The sequence below is a fragment of the Haliotis rubra genome, unplaced genomic scaffold (genome assembly GCF_003918875.1).
Source record: "Haliotis rubra isolate DU_JTF1 unplaced genomic scaffold, ASM391887v1 Scf102, whole genome shotgun sequence".
NCBI lineage: Eukaryota > Metazoa > Mollusca > Gastropoda > Lepetellida > Haliotidae > Haliotis > Haliotis rubra.
Genome location: NW_025764915.1, coordinates 1344227 through 1371282, shown reverse-complemented (window position 1 = coordinate 1371282; position 27056 = coordinate 1344227). Strand labels below are relative to the sequence as shown.

The window sequence follows — 27056 nt, the reverse complement described above, 5'->3', positions numbered from 1 at the left end:
CAGACTGTCTCCCGTCTGCTTGTGTCCCCATGGGCTTCCATGGACAGACTGTCTCACGTACACCTTGCTTGTGTCCCCATGGGCTTTGACAGACTGTCTCCCGTACCCCATGCTTGTGTCCCCATGGGCTTCCATGGACAGACTGTCTCCCGTACACCCTGCTTGTGTCCCCATGGGCTTCCATGACAGACTGTCTCCCGTGACACTGTCTCCCGTACACCATGCTTGTGTCCCCATGGGCTTCCATGACAGACTGTCTCCCGTACACCCTGCTTGTGTCCCCATGGGCTTCCATGACAGACTGTCTCCCGTACACCATGCTTGTGTCCCCATGGGCTTCCATGACAGACTGTCTCCCGTACACCATGCTTGTGTCCCCATGGGCTTCCATGACAGACTGTCTCACGTACACCTTGCTTGTGTCCCCATGGGCTTCCATGGACAGACTGTCTCCGTACACCCTGCTTGTGTCCCCATGGGCTTCCATGACAGACTGTCTCACGTACACCTTGCTTGTGTCCCCATGGGCTTCCATGACAGACTGTCTCCCGTACACCATGCTTGTGTCCCCATGGGCTTCCATGACAGACTGTCTCCCGTACACCATGCTTGTGTCCCCATGGGCTTCCATGGACAGACTGACCCGTACACCCTGCTTGTGTCCCCATGGGCTTCCATGACAGACTCACGTACCCCATGCTTGTGTCCCCATGGGCTTCCATGGACAGACTGACTGCCTAACGTACACCCTGCTTGTCCCCATGGGCTTCCATGGACAGACTATCTCCCGTACAACATACTGGTGAGTTGAGTTGAGTTGAGTTGAGTTGAGTTGAGTTGAGTTGGGCTTTACGTCACATCGGCATTATTCCAGCCATATAGTGACGAGGACAAGTCTGCATTAATAAACATTGTAAGTAAAGAGTCAAAGTGAGTTTTATTTCAAAAACATATATTCATTACATTGTCATTTACAAACAGAAAAAGTCATAGCCAATGACTGTAGCACTGGCAACTTGGCCCTCATCCTTGGATCCGTCTGTGAAAATGGATCAATGGGTATCATACTTGGAACGTAACAGTATGTATTCCTGCTGGAACACAAAAGGATTGTTTCGGACTTTTTGAGTTTAGTGAGGGTAAGATCGACCTGTGGTTTCACCATCTGCCAGGGTGGCGAAAACAGGAGTCGGTAAGGTGCTATGATATTGAGATTAATTTTAGCTGCAGATATGTGTGGTTGAATTCTGATTCCAAGTGGTGGAACCAGGCTTGGTAGTTTAGGAAACAGGTTTTCATAGAGAGGGTTGAAAACACAATTGTATGCTGGATTGGACTGATTTGAACGTAATTTAGTGATATACTGCAGTGAAAGTTTAATGCGGCGTTGTTCAAGGGAAGGTTCGTTAGCCTCTGCATATAGACAGTCTACCGGAGAGGTCCTAAAAGCTCCCAGGCAGAGCCTCAGGCCTTGGTGGTGGATAGAATCTAATTTTTCTAAATTGCTTTTGCAGGCTCCACCATAAACAATGGAGCCAAAGATCTGTACAAGTGAAGGAGGGTAGTCTGATCCCCTCTCCACTCTGTATTTGAAACGACTTTTAGTAAGTCCAGAGCTTTCAAGCACTTGGTTTTCAAATATTTTATGTGTGGTAAGAATGTCAGGTGACGGTCGAATATGAGTGCCAGGAATTTGGCCTCTTCTACTACCTTGATAGGAGTACCATCTAAGGATATGTCTGGATCCTTGTGTGGTTTGTATTTACGACAAAAAGTGAATACAGTTTGTTTTGGATTTTGAAAACTTAAAGCCATTTTCATTGGCCCATAATTGGATTTTGTTAAGGCAGAGTTGTAGCTGCCTTTCTATTGCGTGCATGTTCTTACCACGACATGAAATATTGAAATCGTCCACGAAAAGGGACCCATTGACACACCTGTTCAAGGCGTTAGTGAGGCTGTTAATTTTGATGCTAAAAAGGGTGACAGACAGGATGCTGCCTTGAGGGACGCCCTGATCTTGGTAGAAATAATCAGACAATGTGGAACCTACCCGTACTTGAAATTGTCTGTTGTTTAAAAACTGAGATATGAACTGAGATAACCTGCCCCTCAATCCAAATTCCTGTAAATCTTTTAAGATACCATGTTTCCTCGGTTGTATCGTATGCTTTTTCTAAATCGAAAAAGATAGATACTGTATGCTGTTTGTTGACAATGGAATGTTTTATAAAAGATTATATACGCACCAGATCGTCAATGGTACTTCGGTTCTTTCGGAAACCACATTGGAGGTCACGAAGGAGGTTATTGGTCTCCAAGTACCAGATTAATCGTTTGTTGACCATGCGCTCCATGGTTTTACAAACACAGCTAGTTAGTGATATAGGACGGTAGTTTGAGGGGTCAGTATGATCCCGGCCAGGTTTTGGAATAGGGATGATAATGGCATTGTGCCACGAAGAAGGAAAGTTGCCGGTTGTCCAAATGTCATCAAATATATTGAGTAGTGTTTCCAAACTTGAATCAGGGAGGTGTTTCAGAAGCTGATAATGAATATCATCAGCTCCTGCTGCAGTGTCGTGAGCCTGCCGCAGGGCAGTACGTAATTCATGGAGAGAAAACGTTTCATTGTAATCCTAACCATTATCAGAGTTAAAATTGACTGATTTCTTTTCTTGTTGCGTTTCTGGAACTTGGGGTTATAATTTTGTCGAAGAGGAGTTGTTTGCCAAAGTTTCGCCAAGTTTATTTGCAATTTTAAATTTATTTGTTAGAAGAGAGTCACCATCTTTGAGATGGCGAACACCAGATTTGGATCCTTTGCCCTTAATCTTTTGAATCATGCTCCACACCTTGGACATGGGTGTGCGGGAGTTGATTTTGGACACATATTTTCGCCATGACCGGCGTTTAGTTTGTTTAAAGGTTTAAAGGTTTTCCCTGCCTCCAAGAAAGCTTGTATTGACCCCAGTATATGCATCTGCGTTGATCTTCGGTCCTGAAACGACGTCTAAAGGAACAAGGCAATGCTCTAACTGAAGAGGGAACATTCTTCCCTTGACAACCAGCCAGAGAGCATGAGACGATGGAAAGAGCTTTGGTCAGATATTTTCATTTTGACGGGTGATCTGACTGACTACTGGTCACGGTTTGTTTGTTGGCATTGCATGGCAAGGGTTCATAGGTCCATGTTTTACTCAATATTGTCTTGGTTATCTCCCCAGACGCACATAGATCCAAGTATTACCACCTTAATGGGTGCCTTGTCCGCATTAGAATTTGGAATAGGTAATTCACTGCTTGACGCCAAATTAATCGCGCGCACGGTTTGGGCACGATGACGGGGAGTAAGGTTACACACATATACTACCCATCGAAAGTTTAGACTCAATAGTGTAAATGTTGCCACTTACTTAAGTCAACTCTTCTAAACTAGATTTTGCAAAATTTTCCATACTGTTTTCACATGAACTGATGTATTGTAAAACAAATTCGTAACGTTGAAAAGATTATTGTCATGGGTTAAAAATATGATGAAACTGAGTGAAAATTGGCGCATTTTTCACAAAATGTTACACAACACAGCTGTTCACATGCACGATATTTGTACATGCTTTTCAGCAATTTAATGCATGATCCTCGTGCTATTCATCTGCATAAAGTTTGCAGTTGTTTCCCCAAAGTTAGTGGAGAAATTCATCTTCGATGTAACCACACATATATGCATAACATATAGTGAGTGCTTTAAAAGAGTCTAAACCTTTGATGGGGAGTATAGTAACAACACGCTTAGTACCGAGGTCCTGTTCGTCACTGGGTTCTCGGCGGGTGGAGACGAACCTGTATTAAATGCTTGTACATCCCTCACCCGCATCCCGATAAGAGCATACACAGCAACCAATGCAATGTCTGCATCAACTGTACATCCTAACGTCCATTGCTGACATGGCTGTTTCTGACAGCCATGAGAGGATTGATTAAACCCCTGTAGAGAAACGTTGAAGTCATCAGCTTACTCAGTTGTGGTAACAGCTGTCTATCAAGATTTAGGTCATAAACCAGCACTAAGACGATGAATATTGGTTAAATATAGTGTCTAATTGTAAATATACTCATGGAAACGAATAAAGGAACACACGACAGTGTTCCTATTCTCTTGTTCATGTTCATGTCATGCTTTATATTGCACTATGGGTGAAAATCTGGAAACGAATAAAGGAACACTTGTACTTTCATGTGTTCCCTTATTCGTTCCATGAGTATATGATTCTACATAGACAAACTTTATGGATAACAACTTTCGTGAGTGCGACATTTCAATACAGATTCTTGGCCGTTGTCAAGCAGGAATGGCTCATGAAATAAGTTGTTATCCATAACATCTGTCTATATTGTACTTCCCAACTTCTTTGTGCCACTCAAAGAAATTTTTTTGATATTGTCTTACTGAAGGATCTTGCCAACGAAATGTATAGCTGACACTACAGATCCATTACATGGGGCCGACAATAACGTCTTTATACACATTTGTGTAATGTCCTTACAAACAGTATTATGTTCAGCGTTACCCGTCATAGAGTATATATGTTACAGGGAATGTGTGAAACCAGAGATTTCACGTAATCCCTGATGAAATGAGACTCAACAGTAAAGTTTTAAGCTACAAACATTAATTTCACACATTCACTGATATCCTAACAGGGAATGTGTGTAATGGAACACCAATAAAATCAGTAATTTCATGAAATCCCTGGAAATTGTAGGGAATACATGAAATCCCTGGGGGTCACAGTGATTTCGCGAAATCACTGAATCTTTCATGGATTACGTGAAATCCCTGGTTTCACACATTCCCTGTAACATATACACTGTGAGATAGGGCTGCACGCCACTGTGAACAGCATTGCAGTTATCTCACGTGGTGTGTCAGTGTATGTTCGATTAAAGGCCGAACTATCGCTTTGTGAAACACGAGAGATGACAAAAACACAAATTTGGGCATATCTTGGGTTCGAACCCACAAACAAATTACGCAACATGCAATCAATTTTCGCAGCTCTGCACTGGGATGAATACACAATGCTTGTCTCTGAGAATGTGGGTTCGAATCCCGGATTGGAATCAATCCAAAAAGTACTAGAATCTGTACTTTACAGAGAAAGAGTAATCCAATATATAACAGATGTCTGCAGGGGGAATTGTGTGGCATGGACCATCTCTCTCCTTTCTACACTGATGACAAAAGTGCACATCAGTGTTAGTGATGGCTGTGTGATACAGGTTGAGAGGTTATTACCTCATTGAGTTCAACACGTCTAAAGGTCTCCGTTCCTAATCTGGTATACACTCTAATATACCTTTGAATCACATTATCATCTGCAGATAATGGCCCCAGACTCAGCGTTTTTTATTAATAATGATCTGATCTTAACCCCAGGAGAGTTATATCACGGTCTTCTGTCTGTCGTGTTCCATATCAATAGTATATCTATGGCCTCCGCGATGTTTCGGGTTACAGCGGTCCTCGGTAACCCACCCTCGTGGTGAGAGGCGACTAACATGGATGCTTGTGATCGTATACCAATACAGTGTGGAGCGATGTCCAAGTTCGACAATTTACATGTGACTGGAATAGTTCAGTCATAGTCTTCCTGTGCGAATTCCATAGTATATAACCTTAAAATAGTTGACATCATTAGTTACCTGTCGCATAGATTTCCCCGACCTCACCGAAGTCGTGCGCTACAGGCAGGTATTTCCTCGACATGATGACTACTGTTTCTAATAAACAATTCCTCACTTTAAATTAGACACGACGATGCATGTGTAACGAAATAATCACTCCCCATGGAATGCGAGAGCCCATTGTTCCAGACGTACAATGTACACGCCTAGCTGCTTCAGTCGTACGTAGGTATACGCCTAACTGTTCCAGACGTACGTAAGTACATGTCTCGCTGTTCCAGACGTACGTAAGTACACGCTTAACTGTTCCAGACGTACGTAAGTACATGTCTCGCTGCTCCAGATGTACGTAAGCACACGTCTCGCTGTTCAAGAGGTACGTAAGTACATGTCTCGCTGTTCCAGACGTACGTAAGTACACATATCGCTGTTACAAACGTACGTAAGTACATGTCTCGCTGTTCAAGACGTACGTAAGTATACGCCTAACTGTTACAGACGTACGTAAGTATACGCCTAACTGTTCCAGACGTACGTAAGTACACGTCTCGTTGTTCCAGACGCACATAAGTACACGTCTCGCTGTTCCAGACGTACGTAAGTACACGTATCGCTGTTACAAACGTACGTAAGTACATGTCTCGCTGTTCAAGACGTACGTAAGTATACGCCTAACTGTTACAGACGTACGTATGTATATGCCTAACTGTTACAGACGTACGTAAGTATACGCCTAACTGTTCCAGACGTACGTAAGTACACGTATCGCTGTTACAAGCGCATATTACAAGTATACGCCTAACTGTTCCAGACGTACGTAAGTACACGTATCGCTGTTACAAACGCACATAAGTACACGCCTAACTGTTCCAGACGTACGTAAGTACACGTATCGCTGTTACAAACGCACATAAGTACACGCCTAACTGTTCCAGACGTACATAAGTACAAGTCTCGCTGTTCCAGACGCACATAAGTACACGTCTCACTGTTCCAGACGTACGTAAGTACACGTCTCACTGTTCCAGACGTACATAAGTACACGTCTCGCTGTTCCAGACGCACATAAGTACACGTCTCACTGTTCCAGACGTACGTAAGTACACGTCTCACTGTTCCAGACGTACATAAGTACACGTCTCGCTGTTCCAGACGCACATAAGTACACGTCTCACTGTTCCAGACGTACGTAAGTACACGTCTCACTGTTCCAGACGTGTGGGCCAAGACAACCTAGGAGTACATACAGAAATACATGAGACACAAGGGACAAGGTCCTACATACATATGAAATGTATTACATGTATGTCACGGTTGTCGAAAGAACGTAGTAGTCAGTACTAGAATCTGTACTTTACTGATAATCTCAAATATAACAGCTTACAAAAGCTTCTTGTGTCCCTGATACAGATATTTATGGGGTGCTTCATACACTTACTCATCAGTCACAGTCTGCCTTGTCTTTAGGAAACAGTACTGATCATCAGAACTCTGGCAATATACTTAAAGTTATAACCATTCCACGTTTTTTGTTCAGTTTTCATGAATTATACATCAGTTCCGTGAGACATTTCTCTTTAGGGACCTGCCTATCAACTGGGATCAGCTTCACATACATGAAGATTTCATACCAAATCATATACTCTATATTCACACATTCACACCAGAAGAGAGCAAAAGAATTTCCACACAATCAGACACATTCGCATTCAAGTGTGGAACATTAACAGACTGACAAATAATAACACTACCTCTTTCAGGTAGCCCTGATTTTCAGAAAAGTTGATTTGAGTTTTTTCTTCAATCTCCTTAAAACATACTGTAGTATTTATATGTATGCAAGGTGCTCCAATTATACAGAGTAAACCATTCCTTCTTAGGTAATGAGTGCCCTGATGAAAAACAAATAACTACGTTTCAAACCTAATCTATACTGCCATCCCCTTTCCAGTGCACAGGATCGATGCTCATGCCGTTGATCACTGGATTGTCTGGTCCAGACTTGATTATTTACAGACTGCTGCCATATAGCTGGAATATTGTTGAGTGCGGCATGAAACTAAACTCACTCACTCAGTCCAGTGCACAGGCCTTTACTTTAGATTAGATGAAACACTGTCTGCTTACTTGATCTCTACCTGACATAAATGTGTCAAATACAACATGTATATATGTAGCTATGTATAAGCAAACATCATATGCCATGGACACATATCAGTGAATATGGCGAAGATAGTACAAGGGTGAGTAGGTGAGTAGAGGATCATGCTGTCTACAAGACAGGACAATGTTACTGATGAATGTTGTACTTAAGAATACAGCCATCCATCTTGTGTGTACTCCCAGGTTGTTCTGTCATACAGACTTTGTTACACGTGATGATAAACATGGTGGAGGATGGAATGATGTTTAATATACAAATATAAGTGACTATCAATACATTACAAAAATATGATGGTAAAGGTGATAAGTTACTCTAGCACAATACAGCACACACTAGTGCATGAGTATATTGGTCTGACTCCACTGTCTTGTACATGTAAAGACAGAGACCAGTTCGTTCCCTTGTTGAACTGACAAACTACCACACAGGTCTTTGGACAAATTATAGACTAATTGTTTGCCCATTGTTTGAAGAAACCTTAGTCCAAGACCAGTTCCTGTATATATACTTGCGACATCTTCTGTGAAGACTTATAGGGAGAATGCAAAAGAAATGCAAAATCCATTATCCAGCCTCATGTAAGAATGTCGACTTTTGATTGGTTCACGTGACTGATAAAATACCATGTACACCCGTCACGATCCGTGAGCAGGGAGTACAAAAGTCATATTATCCCGCCACGCCTCGGTGACCACGCGAAGTGAGAAAAGCGTGCATCGCCAAGCCTTTAGTAACATGCGCTGCATTAACCTTACTCGGGACTGATAAAACCCCGTATTTCCCTCGACACGATGTGATTACTTATAGTAACAATCTTGATAAGAAACCAAAAATAGATTTCATATAACCCTTTTTGTGTGAATTGATTTTGTTAGTCTGGCCTTTGCACAACAAGGAAATAGAAATAGTCCTGAGTAAAAATTGAAAATGTTTCAACAACTACACTAAACCGTATCTCATGGCAGTTCTATATCTCGCACACAGGATATATGGCATGAAAACCTGAGATGTTCGTAATGCCTTCTTGGTATCAGATACAATACATCCATCACTGCTGTCTTCACACAGTTGTAGGGTTAAGAGCACTCTCTCTCTCTTTCTCTCTCTTGCTGGAAGTTTCTTCCTAAAGTAGCTTGCACAATTCACTCACGGAAGACAGGCAATCAATCACAGCTTGTTGGTTTTTTCTAATTAACATACAACTCTGACATCACTCTAGTGTTAACTGTTAACAATTGACAGTTTACAGGCCTACTTTTTGGCAATGCAAATTTTAGAATCAAACATTATATCTAAGGACAAATGCTACAACAATCAAACTGTATAAACTGCATGAACACGAAGAATATCCATGTGAGTTCCAGTGCAGTCAGTAAAGCACAAATATTTTCTTGTCCTGCATGAAATGTCTGTGCAGCATATTCATGTTGCATTTTTCAACGATGTACTATAACTTTAAGGCTCTATTTTCAATTTGAATGTGCAATATTTTGTTGCACTTAATGTATTTTAAGTGAGATAATGCATTCCTTACTGGACACTGAAAATAATTATACTTCTACAAACACATGATCCAAAAGCAGTCTGTTACATTCACCGAGAACTACATTCATCAAAAAAAAAAAAAACAAACAGAGGAGAGCAGAATCAGTTGATACGGTTATTGCGGAGGAGGGGGTCCCTCTCGCTGTACACTGGCGCCACCTCCTCATCCGGGTCGACTTCCTCCTCTTCCTGCAGACGCCGTGCCAGTGACTGCTTCTGTTTGCGACTCAAGTTCAGCATACCGCCCTGAAGACAAGGAATTGGTCAGTAGGGAAAGGTTGTACGAGAATCAACTAAGTCTTCTGGGGTAGATTTGTTCTACACTGTACATACTTCCAGCCACTACTTTGAGACCTACAATTTCATTCTGAAAGGCCCTGGAATGTTGTTCTGGGATAGTTCAGGACATGAACTGAACAACTTATAGTTCAGGACATGAACTGAACAACTTATAGTTCAGGACATGAACTGAACAACTTATAGTTCAGGACATGAACTGAACAACTTATAGTTCAGGACATGAACTGAACAACTTATAGTTCAGGACATGAACTGAACAACTTATAGTTCAGGACATGAACTGAACAACTTATAGTTCAGGACATGAACTGAACAACAACTTATAGTTCAGGACATGAACTGAACAACTTATAGTTCAGGACATGAACTGAACAACTTATAGTTCAGGACATAGTTCAGGACATGAACTGAACAACTTATAGTTCAGGACAGGAACTGAACAACTTATAGTTCAGGACAGGAACTGAACAACTTATAGTTCAGGACATGAACTGAACAACTTATAGTTCAGGACAGGAACTGAACAACTTATAGTTCAGAACAGGAACTGAACAACTTATAGTTCAGAACAGGAACTGAACAACTTATAGTTCAGGACAGGAACTGAACAACTTATAGTTCAGAACAGGAACTGAACATGAACTGAACAACAACTTATACTTCAGGACATGAACTGTTCAGACAACTTATAGTTCAGGACATGAACTGAACAACTTATAGTTCAGGACATGAACTGGACAACTTATAGTTCAGGACATGAACTGAACAACTTATAGTTCAGGACATGAACTGAACAACTTATAGTTCAGGACATGAACTGAACAACTTATAGTTCAGGACATGAACTGAACAACTTATAGTTCAGGACATGAACTGAACAACTTATAGTTCAGGACATGAACTGAACAACTTATAGTTCAGGACATGAACTGAACAACTTATAGTTCAGGACATGAACTGAACAACTTATAGTTCAGGACATGAACTGAACAACTTATAGTTCAGGACATGAACTGAACAACTTATAGTTCAGGACATGAACTGAACAACTTATAGTTCAGGACATGAACTGAACAACTTATAGTTCGGGACAGGAACTGAACAACTTATAATGCATATAAATATATTATTATTTTTAAATCGACTGATGTTTCCCTTCACAATTTTCTGACAAAATGGCATACTTTACAATACACATTGTACAAAAAAAAAATTGCTCAGTAACCAAACTAATTTTGAGATTGCAGGAATCAGAACCATAACAGATGTTTTTAGCATATGGACAGTAGGATCTGCATGTACATTTACTCATACCACACTTTAGCTTCCATTAAATTACATTTGTGACGTCATTCCATTGTCTGTTCGCTCCATTACTTTTCAGGAATGGAGCCTGACATTTAATTTTGATAACAAAATATTCCCAATACTTGAATGTAATTTAAGTAGGGTAATCCATAAGTAACTCTCCATTCCTTAAAAAGACTGCTCCATTATTTTTAAGGAATGGAGAGTTACTGTACCCTCTACATAAATCGCTATAGATACCTGTAATGCAATACTGATACCTGTAATGCAAGACTGATACCTGTAATGCAAGACTGATACCTGTAATGCTAGACTGATACCTGTAATGCAAGACTGATACCTGTAATGCAAGACTGACACCTGTAATGCAATACTGATACCTGTAATGCAAGACTGATACCTGTAATGCAAGACTGATACCTGTAATGCAATACAACATATTTGCCAATACACAGCCCTACTCAGTTCACATACTGGCTTCACGTTTGTAATTGATTCTTTGTCATTTTATAATCAAAATAATATTTTCCAGTTGTTATATAAAGGTAATAGAAGAATGCCCCAACCCCCCACAACCCAGTTTGAGATCTTTTGGGGATTTTTTAAAGCAAAATAACCTTATATTGATGTGTTACAAAACAACACAAGAGGTCTGACCTTCCTCTTGTCGATGACATTCAGGAAGAATGTGGTGGCGACACAGGCAAGGATGTTAGCCAGCAGGAAAATCATCACATACTTCCAGCGCAGTAAGATGGTCGCTGTTGGTGTGCTGGGAAATACAAGGAAAACAAATGGAGACAATATGAATACAAGCACTGTCAGAGTCATACAGAATACAAGCACTGTCAGTGTCATACGGAATACAAGCACTGTCAGTGTCATACAGAATACAAGCACTGTCAGTGTCATACAGAATACAAGCACTGTCAGTGTCATACGGAATACAAGCATTGTCAGTGTCATACGGAATACAAGCACTGTCAGTGTCATACAGAATACAAGCACTGTCAGTGTCATACGGAATACAAGCACTGTCAGTGTCATACGGAATACAAGCACTGTCAGAGTCATACAGAATACAAGCACTGTCAGTGTCATACGGAATACAAGCACTGTCAGTGTCATACGGAATACAAGCACTTGTCAGTGTCATACAGAAATACAAGCACTGTCAGTGTCATAATGGAATACAAGCACTGTCAGTGTCATACAGAATGGAATACAACACTGTCAGTGTCATACAGAATACAAGCACTGTCGGTGTCATACGGAATACAAGCACTGTCGGTGTCATACGGAATACAAGCACTGTCAGTGTCATACAGAATACAAGCACTGTCAGTGTCATACGGAATACAAGCACTGTCAGTGTCATACAGAATACAAGCACTGTCAGTGTCATACAGAATACAAGCACTGTCAGTGTCATACAGAATACAAGCACTGTCAGTGTCATACAGAATACAAGCACTGTCAGTGTCATACAGAATACAAGCACTGTCAGTGTCATACAGAATACAAGCACTGTCAGTGTCAAGTGTCATACAGAATACAAGCACTGTCAGTGTCATACAGAATACAAGCACTGTCAGTGTCATACAGAATACAAGCACTGTCAGTGTCATACAGAATACAAGCACTGTCAGTGTCATACAGAATACAAGCACTGTCAGTGTCATACAGAATACAAGCACTGTCAGTGTCATACAAGCACTGTCAGTGTCATACAGAATACAAGCACTGTCAGTGTCATACAGAATACAAGCACTGTCAGTATCAAACGGAATACAAGCACTGTCAGTGTCATACAAGCACTGTCAGTGTCATACAAGCACTGTCAGTGTCATACAGAATACAGACACTGTCGGTGTCATACGGAATACAAGCACTGCCAGTGTCATACAAGCACTGTCAGTGTCATACAGAATACAAGCACTGTCAGTGTTATACAGAATACAAGCACTGTCAGTGTCATATGGATAATGTTGCTGTAGATAAAGAAAAACACTGTTTTCGTTTTCACTTACTCTTTTTCTGTCCCAAGAATCGAGCCAACAATGAGATTAGAAATGCCAATACCAATCATTTGAATAGATGTAGTCAGGCCCATTGCCGTGCCAACCGTTGCCTGGGTTACCACAAGGGGAATTGAGGGCCACAGACTAGCCTGAAAAATGACAAAATTCTCGCTGACTGCATTATAGGTTGAGGAACCAGGGATTTTCTAAGCTGCTGAGAAGGATTGATCATGCTTTCATGATGTAGTAACTCGAACAAATATTTAACACTTTTCACATTTTCATCTCTCATCTCAATTACTGTTGATCTTGAAGGAAATATTGCAAACTGTTCACCAACACTGCACTTTAGACTTTTAGCATTGAATTGAAGAATTCCAAAATTGACATTTCTACCAATGGAACACAAAGGGAAGAGTGACATCTTACACTGTATCAACTAAACAGTGTTCCTGGATGAACAGACTTACAGCGGCCACAGAGTAGGTCAGCCCGAAGCACAGGGTCGCCACCAGGGGGTACACATAGGTGAAGGCCAACAGTGCAAACACGGGGATGGAGAACACCGAACACAGTATGGCCAGGTACCCTCGCTTCCCAAACACATCCTGAAATATACAAATATACAGATCAAAAGCTACACAGTACCCACACTTCCCGAACACATCCTGAAATATACAGTTCAAAAGCTACAAAGTACCCTCGCTTCCCAAACACATCCTGAAATATACAAATATACAGATCAAAAGCTACACAGTACCCACACTTCACAAACACATCCTGAAATATACAGATCAAAAGCTACACAGTACCCTCGCTTCCCAAACACATCCTGAAATATACAGATCAAAAGCTACACAGTACCCACACTTCACGAACACATCCTGAAATATACAGTTCAAAAGCTACACAGTACCCTCGCTTCCCAAACACATCCTGAAATATACAGTTCAAAAGCTACACAGTACCCTGGCTTCCCAAACACATCCTGAAATATACCAAAAGCTGCTTCCCAAACAACACAACACATCCTGAAATATACAGTTCAAAAGCTACACAGTACCCTCGCTTCCCAAACACATCCTGAAATATACAGTTCAAAAGCTACACAGTACCCTCGCTTCCAAACACATCCTGAAATATACAGTTCAAAAGCTAAACAGTACCCTCGCTTCCCAAACACATCCTGAAATATACAGTTCAAAAGCTAAACAGTACCCTCGCTTCCCAAACACATCCTGAAATATACAGTTCAAAAGCTAAACAGTACCCTCGCTTCCCAAAACACATCCTGAAATATACAGTTCAAAAGCTAAACAGTACCCAGTAAGCTTCACGTACCCTACCCATAAAACACATCCGCAAAACACATCCTGAAATATACAGTTCAGGAGCTACATCTGTGATTGAGGGGCTGAAAGGTGCAAACTCATCTTGAGGAATCCTGTACATCCAGTGAGTGACATATGTAATATATTTACCAGTGGAGCTGCCATGTTACAAAGACACATAGTTGGTGCAACAGCTGTTTAACAGAGTTTTAATATGGTATCTACATCTTATGGCCACCAACAAAGTATAAATGTGGTATCAAAGGAGTAAAGACATTACTTACGATGATGCCTCCCAGGAATGGAGACAATAACATAGACACATCGTAGATTGAGCCTGCGATGTATGAAGACGTTTTCTGATTCAAATTATACTCTGTCTTATACTTGTCGTAGATAAATTTACTGAAAAGGGAAAGATATTGTATAATGAAACAAAAAACAATCCATGACATCTGAAAAAGAAAATCTAAGGATGCCTTTCTATTTTGTTTTTAATAACATCATTGGAAAGTAAGAATACCATCATCCATAGCACGGGATACTTTTGTATATTTTATAGCATGACATTTTGTGAATCCCCAAACTGAACAAAAACTCTTGAATGAACAGAGTGACACAAAACACTGTAACCATCCTCATCACACCTGTCATCAGTAGAGCCCTGTACAGGTGATACACAACCATCCTTATCACACCTGTCATCAGTAGAGCCCTGTACAGGTGATACACAACCATCCTTATCACACCTGTCATCAGTAGAGCCCTGTACAGGTGATACACAACCATCCTTATCACACCTGTCATCAGTAGAACCTTGTACAGGTGATACACAACCATCCTCCCTTATCACACCTGTCATCAGTAGAACCCTGTACAGGTGATATACAACCATCCTCATCACACCTGTCATCAGTAGAACCCTGTACAGGTGATACACAACCATCCTCATCACACCTGTCATCAGAAGAACCCTGTACAGGTGATATACAACCATCCTCATCACACCTGTCATCAGTAGAACCCTGTACAGGTGATACACAACATCCTTATCACACCTGTCATCAGTAGAACCCTGTACAGGTGATATACACACCTGTCATCCCCTCATCACACCTGTCATCAGTAGAACCTTGTACAGGTGATATACAACCATCCTTATCACACCTGTCATCAGTAGAGCCCTGTACAGGTGATACACAACCATCCTCATCACACCTGTCATCAGTAGAACCTGTACAGGTGATACACAACCATCCTTATCACACCTGTCATCAGTAGAACCCTGTACAGGTGATACACAACCATCCTTATCACACCTGTCATCAGTAGAACCCTGTACAGGTGATACACAACCATCCATAGGTGATATGACCCTCATCAGTTCACAAAGTGAAGCATTTGATAGATTTTATGGACAACTTTTGTTGATTTCATAGAGTGATGTTTACATGTAGATTCTTACACTGTTATCAAGCAGTAATATACATGAAACATCACATGTAATAAACAATATGTTGTTATACTTGAAGCCATATGCTTCGTTGTTACCTCACCAACTACAAGAATGCTGATCAAACATTAAACTCACCTGGCATCAGCCACAAATGGAAACACTCCGTTGTAGAAGAACATGATTGCCAGTGCCACCAGCCAGTATGACAGGGAAAAGTAGCGGATATCGGTGAACCTCTGAAGCAGGAAGTTAGTGAGTGCCAGGAGACATGAGTGGTTATTCATAAATGCCTATGAGTAATCAAAGCTGTGAGTGAGTTGGGATTAACTCAGGTACATCTTAGTGTGTCCGCTGACTGTAGTAGCAATGCCCCGCAGGTCATAGATTACCAAGCAAAGCTGGCATGATTTCTGCAAAATGGGATTTCAAATGCCATCCTGAAAGTGTCATAGCATGACTAAGGTACTAAACTCTAAATACCTATAACTATACACTAAGAAAAAAGTTAAGCACCCCCTGATATTTTCACAATGCCAAATGTCAAAGAACATGTCAGGTCCACAATGGCCCTAAATGGTCGGACATTCAAATGCCATCTGATAGAACAACCATCTGGCAAGACAGAAATGCAACATCGGTTGGCTGTGGTTAGAATTTAATAGCGATTATGTCATGTTATCACAGGTACTGTTTTTACCCCGAAACAAAACCCCCAAAGTATGGAGCTGCAAGTCAATGAAAGGGTGTTGACAATGACATTGATATTGTCACATGAAAATGTTCCTTGAAGACACTAGTGTACGTGTTCAGTGAGACTAATCAGTAGAGGGTGGACCCGCCACGTACCCAGATGACACGTTCCATCCTACGTCTCATGCCTCCAGTCAGAGTTCTCAGGTCAACAAAAACCACTCAGCATGCAGAGCTGCCCCCAACTGATATAAATTCTGTATTGGAGGGTTCCGGGCCTGGATTCGCCACTCTATAATGTCCCACACATGCTCCAGACACTTTTGCATTTTTGCTCAATGTTACGTCCCCGATAATAATTGATAATCGATTGATAGCCTGCCCTTGTATTTACCCTGTGTAGTAGATCTGTGAGTACTGATCCTGTGTGCTACAGTTTCAGTATACGAATCCCAGTCTTACGCGAATCCTAGTCTCACCAACAAGTAACCTTGACTTACCAGTTTCTTGGATTCTGTTTTCATGCTGGCCTCATCTCCCAGCTGCTTGACGCCATACATGTCCAGGAAGCTTACAACAATGGCCGACACAAACCCCAGCCCACACAACATGGCGCCTTTGGAGGAAACAAAGCATGGCATGATGGGCAACACGATCGACTTCTTTCAAGTAATAAACATTTCTAACACACTTTATTAAGTGATTTATAAGGTATTGATGTGAAATAAGATAACCCTTGCTTCCAGTAAACACGTCAATATTTTCAGGACCAGACCCTCATTTTCAAGATAAAAACACATCAAGTTAAAATCTGCACTGAAGTGCGTTCAAACAGATGTAATGGCCACAAAAGGTTAATATTTTATACTCCTTTAAAACAGACCGCCTCCGTGGTGTAGTGGTTAGAGCGTCCGCCCGGAGAGCGCAAGGTCGCGGGTTCGATCCCCGGCCGCATCATACCAAAAGATGTTAAAATATGGTACTTGTTGGTCCCTGCCTGGCGCTCGGCATTAATGGGTACAACAAGGACTGGTCGGCTCGGAGTCAGTATAATGTGTCCGAGTGGGATATACATGCTTCACTGCGGCATTTGTATCTCAGTGGGCTAGCACTATAAAACCAGCTTAAGTCGGGGCTAGTACAAGCAGCCGCACATACACATACACACACATGCACGTTGTCATATGAGCGAAATATTCTCAAGCACGACGTTAAACCCAATTTCACCTCACCTCACCTATTCATCCTTCACTGCAGCATGGTATCTCAGTGGGCTAGCACTATAAAACCAGCTTCAGTCTGGGCTTGTATAAGCAGCCGCACATACACATACAAACGTATGCACGTCGTCATATGAGCAAAATATTCTCAAGCACGACGTTAAACCCAATTTCACCTCACCTCACCCCTTTAAAACAAGGTCAAGGACTCCTCACCGCCCCAGAGAGTCCAAGAGAGCCCATACGTCTGAGAGAATGACTGTGTCAAGAAGAAGTTCAGTACACTTCCCAGACGGGAGAATGCTAATGTGAAACCAAATGCCATGGCTAATTCCTTGTTTTTAAACCAGAAGGCTGTGATCTTGTTCTGAACAACTGAAACACAGAAGCACCTGTTCTATATTGTTCCCATCACCAACTTGATGGAAATTATTTCTTCCTGAAAACATTTAATCATGCATAACAGTCAAATCGTATTTTGTTCAGTATTATTTAAGGTAAAGTCCACTGAGAAAATACTGTTTACAGGACAGCCTTCCAAAATATATGCTCGTCCACTTGTCTGCAAGTTAATTTCCATCATCAATATCTCATACTGCTAATGATAATTAGAACAGGGAAGTGGTTAACAATATTAAAACTTTAAATCTGAAGTTCAATTCCTTTTTATCAGACACCTTAAGTGGTATACACAGGGTATTCAGTTAACAGCCAAGCACACAGTCAGATTATATTCAGCGGTCAATAATTACCAGATAATGAAGAGTAACTGTTATTATAAGATATCAATCTATATTGTCTTTGTCATGTGATTAGTAATATTTCCTGTGCCATTACCCACAACCCCATCCCTTTCTTAATTTAATACATGCAGTACATAAATGACCTGGAGACAATTTCTTTTGAAAATAACATTTGGTCAAATGTATGAAAGGCACATGACTTGAAATGATAACCATTAACTACATGATGCAGTTTATAGATTTACTTGTCCAAGAGGACTAAAACCTACTTGTTAGTGACCCGTTTCCTGATCCAAAGAGCAGACGTCCCACTAGCATGACAGGCAACATGGCAGACGTTCCTTTCAGCATTGCACCAACAGCGAAAGTGCACGACCCGACGACACACAGGAAGGAGAAGAGGAACACGCCCACTAGAAGGGAAACAACTCTTCCACATAAGTCAGACAAAGAACATATTGGTCCAAGAGCAGCTCAAGCGTACACTGATGCATGGTGTCATGGTGTCATAAATATGTACCGGTAAATGAACTTTAAGAGTGGCTGAACTTCCTGCGAAATATCTTAGGTCTAGGTGTAGATGTTGTAAGTAACGTCTAGGTCTAGATGTTGTATGTAAGGTCTAGGTGTAGATATTGTAAGTAGTGTCTAGGTCTAGATGTTGTATGTAAGGTCTAGGTCTAGATGTTGTAAGTAAGGTCTAGGTCTAGATGTTGTAAGTAAGGTCTAGGTCTAGATGTTGTAAGTAATGTCTAGGCCTAGATGTCTAGGTCTAGATGTTGTAAGTAAGGTAAGGTCTAGGTCTAGATGTTGTATGTTGTAAGGTCTAGGTCTAGATGTTGTAAGCAAGTCTAGTCTAGGTCTAGATGTTGTAAGTAAGGTCTAGGTCTAGATGTTGTAAGTAGGTAAGGTCTAGATGGTCTAGATGTTGTAAGTAAGGTCTAGGTCTAGATGTTGTAAGTAAGGTCTAGGTGTAGATGTTGTAAGTAAGGTCTAGGTCTAGATGTTGTAAGTAGTGTCTAGGTCTAGATGTTGTAAGTAAGGTCTAGGTGTAGATGTTGTAAGTAAGGTCTAGGTCTAGATGTTGTAAGTAAGGTCTAGGTGTAGATGTTGTAAGTAAGGTCTAGGTGTAGATGTTGTAAGTAGTGTCTAGGTCTAGATGTTGTAAGTAAGGTCTAGGTGTAGATGTTGTAAGTAGTGTCTAGGTGTAGATGTTGTAAGTAAGGTCTAGGTGTAGATGTTGTAAGTAAGGTCTAGGTGTAGATGTTGTAAGCAAGGTCTAGGTCTAGATGTTGTAAGTAAGGTCTAGGTCTAGATGTTGTAAGTAGTGTCTAGGTCTAGATGTTGTAAGTAAGGTCTAGGTGTAGATGTTGTAAGTAAGGTCTAGGTCTAGATGTTGTAAGTAAGGTCTAGGTCTAGATGTAAAGGTGGTGTAATGTTGTAAGCAAGGTCTAGGTCTAGATGTTGTAAGTAAGGTCTAGGTCTAGATGTTGTAAGTAGTGTCTAGGTCTAGATGTTGTAAGTAAGGTCTAGGTCTAGATGTTGTAAGTAAGGTCTAGGTCTAGATGTTGTAAGCAAGTGTCTAGGTCTAGATGTTGTAAGTAAGGTCTAGGTGTAGATGTTGTAAGTAGTAAGGTCTAGGTGTAGATGTTGTAAGCTAGTGTCTAGGTGTAGAGGATGTTTGTAAGCAAGGTCTAGGTCTAGATGTTGTAAGTAAGGTCTAGGTCTAGATGTTGTAAGGTCTAGATGTTGTAAGTAAGGTCTAGGTGTGTGTAAGTAAAGGGTCTAGGTCTAGATGTTGTAAGTAAGGTCTAGGTGTAGATGTTGTAAGTAAGGTCTAGGTGTAGATGTTGTAAGTAAGGTCTAGGTGTAGATGTTGTAAGTAAGGTCTAGGTGTAGATGTTGTAAGTAAGGTCTAGGTGTAGATGTTAGTAAGGTCTAGGTGTAGATGTTGTAAGTAAGGTCTAGGTCTAGATGTTGTAAGTAAGGTCTAGGTCTAGGTCTAGATGTTGTAAGTAAGGTCTAGGTCTAGATGTTGTAAGTAAGGTCTAGGTCTAGATGTTGTAAGTAAGGTCTAGGTGTAGATGTTGTAAGTAAGGTCTAGGTGTAGATGTTGTAAGTAAGGTCTAGGTGTAGATGTTGTAAGTAAGGTCTAGGTCTAGATGTTGTAAGTAAGGTCTAGGTCTAGATGTTGTAAGTAAGGTCTAGGTGTAGATGTTGTAAGTAAGGTCTAGGTCTAGATGTTGTAAGTAAGGTCTAGGTGTAGATGTTGTAAGTAAGGTCTAGGTCTAGATGTTGTAAGTAAGGTCTAGGTCTAGATGTTGTAAGTAAGGTCTAGATGTTGTAAGTAAGGTCTAGATGTTGTAAAGGGTCTAGGTGTAGATGTTGTTGTAAGTAAGGTCTAGGTGTAGATGTTGTAAGTAAGGTCTAGGTGTAGATGTTGTAAGTAAGGTCTAGGTGTAGATGTTGTAAGTAAGGTCTAGGTGTAGATGTTGTAAGTAAGGTCTAGGTCTAGATGTTGTAAGTAAGGTCTAGGTCTAGATGTTGTAAGTAAGGTCTAGGTGTCTAGGTCTAGATGTAGATGTTGTAAGTAAGGTCTAGGTGTAGATGTTGTAAGTAAGGTCTAGGTCTAGATGTTGTAAGTAAGGTCTAGGTGTAGATGTTGTAAGTAAGGTCTAGGTGTAGATGTTGTAAAGTAAGGTCTAGGTGTAGATGATGTAAGTAAAGGTCTAGGTCTAGATGTTGTAAGTAAGGTCTAGGTGTAGATGTTGTAAGTAATCTAGGTGTAGATGTTGTAAGTAAGGTCTAGGTGTAGATGTTGTAAGCAAGGTCTAGGTCTAGATGTTGTAAGCAAGGTCTAGGTCTAGATGTTGTAAGTAAAGTAGGTCTAGGTCTAGATGTTGTAAGTAAGGTCAAGGTCTAGGTCTAGATGTCTGTAATGTTGTAAGGTCTAGGTGTAGATGTTGTAAGTAAGGTCTAGGTCTAGATGTTGTAAGTAAAGTGTCTAGGTCTAGATGTTGTAAGCAAGGTCTAGGTCTAGATGTTGTAAGTAAGGTCTAGGTGTAGATGTTGTAAGTAAGGTCTAGGTGTAGATGTTGTAAGTAAGGTCTAGGTCTAGATGTTGTAAGTAAGGTCTAGGTCTAGATGTTGTAAGTAAGGTCTAGGTGTAGATGTTGTAAGTAAGGTCTAGGTGTAGATGTTGTAAGTAAGGTCTAGGTCTAGATGTTGTAAGTAAGGTCTAGGTCTAGATGTTGTAAGTAATATTGGTCTAGGTCTAGATGTTGTTGTAAGGTCTAGGTGTAGATGTTGTAAGTAAGTAAGATGTGGGCAGGTCTAGGTGTGTTGTAGGGTCTAGATGTAGAGTAGTTGTTGTAATGCAGGTCTAGGTCTAGATGTTGTAAGTAAGGTCTAGGTCTAGATGTTGTAAGTAAGGTCTAGGTCTAGATGTTGTAAGCAAGGTCTAGGTCTAGATGTCGTAAGTAGTGTCTAGGTCTAGATGTTGTAAGCAAGGTCTAGGTCTAGATGTTGTAAGTAGGTCTAGGTGTAGATGTTGTAAGTAAGGTCTAGGTCTAGATGTTGTAAGCAAGGTCTAGGTCTAGATGTTGTAAGTAGTGTCATATGTATTTGTTCTTGTTTAGTGCTGATCTCAGCAATACTGCAGCTATATGACAGCAGTCCTATATCGACTCTTAACTGAGATACCATGAGATACATCTACAAAATCACTGTGATAAGCCAATTAAGTCAGTTGCCCCTTAAGACACTAAGCATGGGTCTCTTCTGACCTTGACAGTGCTATTTCTAAGATGGTGACATTTTGTAATATGAGCATCCATTTAATTACAGATTTGCACACATTGTACAAGACAAATATACTTGGTCTTGAACTTTAAAATGACTTGAGACAAACATGATCAATGTACAATTTGGTCTTAGTTTCATTCCTGGGTCATTAAGACACATAAGATAAAGACATGTTGTACAGGTAGTTGGAACTCAATTCGATCAATGTTTTTGAAACCTTAAAGGACAAGAGAAAAGAAGTAAGATGTTTCAGCAAAATTCGAACAAACCTGTAGAGGTTGCAGATTACGACAGTTGTAACAATATTTGAATAAAATATTTACAAAACAAAAAACTACGTTTTTGTCTTGTGAGACCACCCCTACAGGGCCCCATGTGCCCCTACAGCCAAGAGCAGGTAACCCTAGACCATAACCTCATACCTCACTTTCCATGCTGACCGTAATCAGACAGAATGTGGGGAGGTGGGCGGCCATTCCCCCCAAGGAGGAATATATTCAAAGAATCTGCAACCTCTACAGGTTTGTTCGATTCTTTTTCATATATTCCACCTTGGGGTACTTATAAGCATAAGACAGACTCCAGACGGCAAGAGGAATTCCTAAACTGAAAATAGCGGAAAAATCGCACTTATCTGGTCAAGTGTCCACCACAGCCAATCGGGCGGGGGCATGAACCAGGGGCAGGGGTCGAACATACTAGCTATATAATGCGAAACCTCAGTAATGTAAACTGCGTTAGACAGTCCCCCCTCCCGCCCATAATTAATCGTAAGGGAAGATAAGGGTATCTGGCAATAAAACCAAGAAGAAATTTGCCTAACAAGCAAAGGTTTCCAAGGCAATTGGTCAAGTGCAGTACGGAGGAATGCAAAGTACATGGGATAAAAACCACCACTATAAAACCCGACACCAAGGGAATAGGTAGAATAGTTTTAAATACCCGACACCAGTTAAAACCGCACATAATTGGTCATTGTCATAAAACCTTGAAAGCTCAATCGGCTAGAGATGTGGAACCCTGTCCAATGGAGAGAACTGACTGACCGAACCGAGCACGCTCGCTGGAGTGTCAAGTTGATAGTAATGGATGAACATACTCGGTCAGCTCCAAATAGCCGTGGAGCAGATCTCAGAGATAAACAGGCAAAACCTGAATGTTGAACTGGTCGCACCACAGTAGAAACTGCCACGCCTCCCGAAGGAGTGACAGAGACACTGTGCCGCCTTGCTTTAGGATGTAAGTCATAGCCATCCGGTTGTCCATTTCTAGAAGAACCACGCAGCCACGAACAAACTCCAGAAAGCTCTCAAACACCCGGCGGACTGCTCTCAACTCACATTGATGTGCAGGTTGACTTCCTGCTCCGACCATAGGCCCGAGACTGAGTGGTCGTCCAGGACACCCCCCCCACCCCCTCAATCATGTGAGGGAGGCGTCCGTCTGAAATGAGAGGGATGGTGTCGGGGTGTCTAGAGGGATCCCCTTGGACAAATTCCCGACTTCCGTCCACCACCGCAAGTGAGGGATCAACCACTCGGGCATCTTGAGTATGGACTCGTAGCTCTGCGAGTGGGACCACAGCTGCGCTAACGCCTGCTGAATGGGTCTCATCCTCAGACACGCACGCCAAACCACATCCACTGTCGCCGCCATGTTGCCAAGCATCCAAAGCCATGTTCGAGCTGACGCATGGGGCTACTCGAGAATCTGTAGAACTGTTCTCTGGACTTTGACGATACGGTCTGGAGCTAGGGAGACAATCCCCTGCTCAGTGTTGAACCTTGCCCCCAAGAACACCAGATCCTGCATCAGAACAAGTTTTGATTTCTTGAGGTTGATAATCCAGCCCAGTTTCACGAGAATATCCATCACACGCAGTGTGGAATCTCAGCTAAACTGTTAGCCTGGCTGAGCTGGGATTAACATAAGTTTGGTGAACACCCTTGGCGCCGTGGAGATGCCGAAGGGGAGCACACGGAACTGGTAGCACTTCACGTCGAAGGAGAACCTGAGGTACTTCTTGAACTCGGGTTGCATTGGAACATGGACGTATGTGTCTTTGAGATCGATTGACGTGAGTCCCTGTCTCGACGGATGAGATCACTGACCTGAGTGTCTCCATCCTGAAAGACGACACCTCTAATCACTTGTTCAACCCTCTGAGATTCAGAATGGTTCTGAACCCTCCGTCTTTCTTGGTAACTAGGAAGTAGGTGGAATAAAACCCCTCTCCTTGCTGACCTTCCGGAACCACCTCGATGGCTGCCTTGTCCAGTAAAGACTGCACATCGGCACGGAGAACATCCGTCTTCTCTCTGGAGGCTGGCACTGGTGTGTGCCGAACCCCGGAGAAGGACGGTGGATCTTGCCTCCACTGTGGGAAATGGCCATCCCTGAGTGTGGACAGGACCCAGGGATTTGAAGTGGCTGCTTCCCACTCCTGAAGGAATAGTGACAGCCAGCCGCCTACAGGGACATTTGGTAGAAGGCAATGCACCCCAACAGTCGGCAAGTCTCCGCTTGCTTGTGTGTGGGGGCAGTAAGGGCTCTAAGGGAAGATTCAACGGGAAGCTGTTGCTTCCCCTGCCCCGAAAAGGCTGCTGTGACTGAGCAGGCCTGCCCTTGCCTCATGCTCTGCTTGCTCCTTCACCGGGGTGGAAGGATAAGCGGTGGCAAGAGGGGAAGGCCGATGGCGAGAAGTGGAGGGGTGTTCCAACAAGGTTTTAGAATCCTTGAAGGTTGACACCACCTCCGCGGCCTCCCGCACTACTTGCAATGCCCCAGGAAACAGGGAAGATCCCATTGTGAATGGCAGAGAAAGCAGTGCTTGTGCTTGGCGAATAGCATGCCACAGAGAGCCATTTAAGCCTGCGCATGCCCATGACCGCACCCATCATCTGGCTGGCACAGCACCTAATGCTGTCCCGAGCCAGATGAGAGTGGATGTCAGTGAGTTGGTGCGTGAGCATGGGCACCGAGTCGTCACCACTAGTGCTCTGATTCACTAGCTGCCCCTGCAAAGCAGACAGGCAGAGTGAACAGCCATGCGGAGTTGCTGTGCTGCACACCGATAAACCTCCTCGAAGGAACGGTATGCAGACTTAAGTGTGGGGGCATTGGCCCGAAAGGGTTGAAGCCGCCTGCCTTGCCTGGCCGAAGCCAGGGAGGAAGTGGACGACTCCCTGAGGGTAATAGAGGCAAACACACACAGGGCGCCACTGATGCCGAACATGAAGGGCTCAAAAGGTCAAGTGGAGCCAAAAGGTTCGAGTCACCCTGCCCCCTGGTGGAACCCAGACCGGGGCGCCAAGGTGCCCGGGAAGAGCCTGCCCCTACAGGATTCCCAGGCTGCCCCAACTGCACACAGGGCGCCGTGGAGCGCCTGAGCTGGTCAGCGCCAGGGCGAATGCCGGTCGGGGCACCATGCAAAGAAAGGTCAAGACTTGAATCGCCGGCGCCGGGTGCATGTGACGAACCTGAGCCCGAAGCTAGGTCGACACAAGGTGCCCTAGACAAACTATCACCTGAGCCCAAGCTCGGATCAAGTTGCCCGGGGGGAGGAGCTATCCCCGAGCCTGGGATCGGGCTGCATCCGTCCCCCCAAAGATGTGCCCGATCCTTCCCTGATGACAGGCGTGCTGAGCTCCTTGAGCTCAATCAAAGATTTCACGGACGACATCTGCTCCTGAAACAAACTTGATAAGGCATCAAATGTTACCACAGGGGCTTGAGCAACAGGAGGTGCAGGGGAGGCAGAGACAGGGGCAGGAGAGGACTCCTTGACTACCTTGGCTTTTTTAGAAGCCAACTCCGTGGAGGAGGAGGCCCCAGCAGGCACCTTCTTTTTATGTGAACGCTTGGACGGGAGATCTTGAGCCCAAATATCACCCCCCGCCCGGATCAGATTGCTGTAAAACAGAGTATCCGCCCGCCGAGGCTTAATCGTTTTAGGCGTGAAACAGGCACAAGCGGGGCAACCTTGTTCTTCATGGTTACCCTACTTCAAACACTGGAAGCACGCATCATGAGTATCTTTGACGGGAATGGATGAATGACACATAGCGCAGGTTTTAAACTGCAAAAGTGAAAAACTGTCCTACAGTGTGCCCCATATATACAATACACAAAACATGCATGGGCGATAAACAACTAATGCTAATATAACACATACATGCATTTAGATGAATAACAGCAGATAATAACAGGCTGCACCCACCGCAACATGACCATAAAATATGACTAATAACGTATATATATATAAAATGCTAGCAGCGGAAAAACACCCTAACCTGCTAAACGAATGCGTAATAAATCGCAAACGTATACATAAATACATTATAACCACATTAAACATTGAAAACCCAAATGGAAGACAATGAAAGAATGAGCATAGCTAAGGCATCCATCCGCCATCTTGACAGGCACATGGCAAGCCGACAGGGACGGGCACAAAGTTACAACAAAAGATGAATGAAAATATTCAGAAACAATCTCTTTATCGCCCATGCAGGGAAGAAAGAGAACCATACATACAGTAGCTGTTTCCGAAGCACTCATCGTGAAGGGAATTCAAACTCAACTCTCTTGAGAAGGGACACACGTCTGGTCAATCAAATGACAGCATGGAAAGTGAGGTACGAGGTTATAGTCTAGAGTTACCTGTCCTTGGCTGTAGGGGCCCGTGGGGCCCTGTAGGGGTGGTCTCACAAGACAAAACGTAGTTTTTTGTTTTGTAACTATTTTATCCAAATATTGTTACAACTGTCGTAGGGATTTTAAAAGG

General features: G+C 42.5%; 1 protein-coding gene across 1 annotated transcript in view; it reads right to left on the bottom strand.

Moving 5' to 3' along the window:
* Positions 1-9052: 9052 nt before the first annotated feature.
* LOC124270261 (major facilitator superfamily domain-containing protein 1-like) overlaps positions 9053-27056 on the bottom strand; it is a 28381-nt gene continuing 10377 nt past the window's right edge. The window contains exons 5-13 of the mRNA XM_046705299.1: positions 18736-18879; positions 17940-18098; positions 17004-17119; positions 15949-16049; positions 14642-14762; positions 13497-13634; positions 13036-13175; positions 11663-11777; positions 9053-9643 (exon numbers count right to left, since the gene is read on the bottom strand). Of these exons, the coding sequence (XP_046561255.1) occupies positions 9500-9643; positions 11663-11777; positions 13036-13175; positions 13497-13634; positions 14642-14762; positions 15949-16049; positions 17004-17119; positions 17940-18098; positions 18736-18879 (1178 nt within the window). The 3' untranslated portion in view covers positions 9053-9499. The remainder of the gene's footprint in view (positions 9644-11662; positions 11778-13035; positions 13176-13496; positions 13635-14641; positions 14763-15948; positions 16050-17003; positions 17120-17939; positions 18099-18735; positions 18880-27056) is intronic.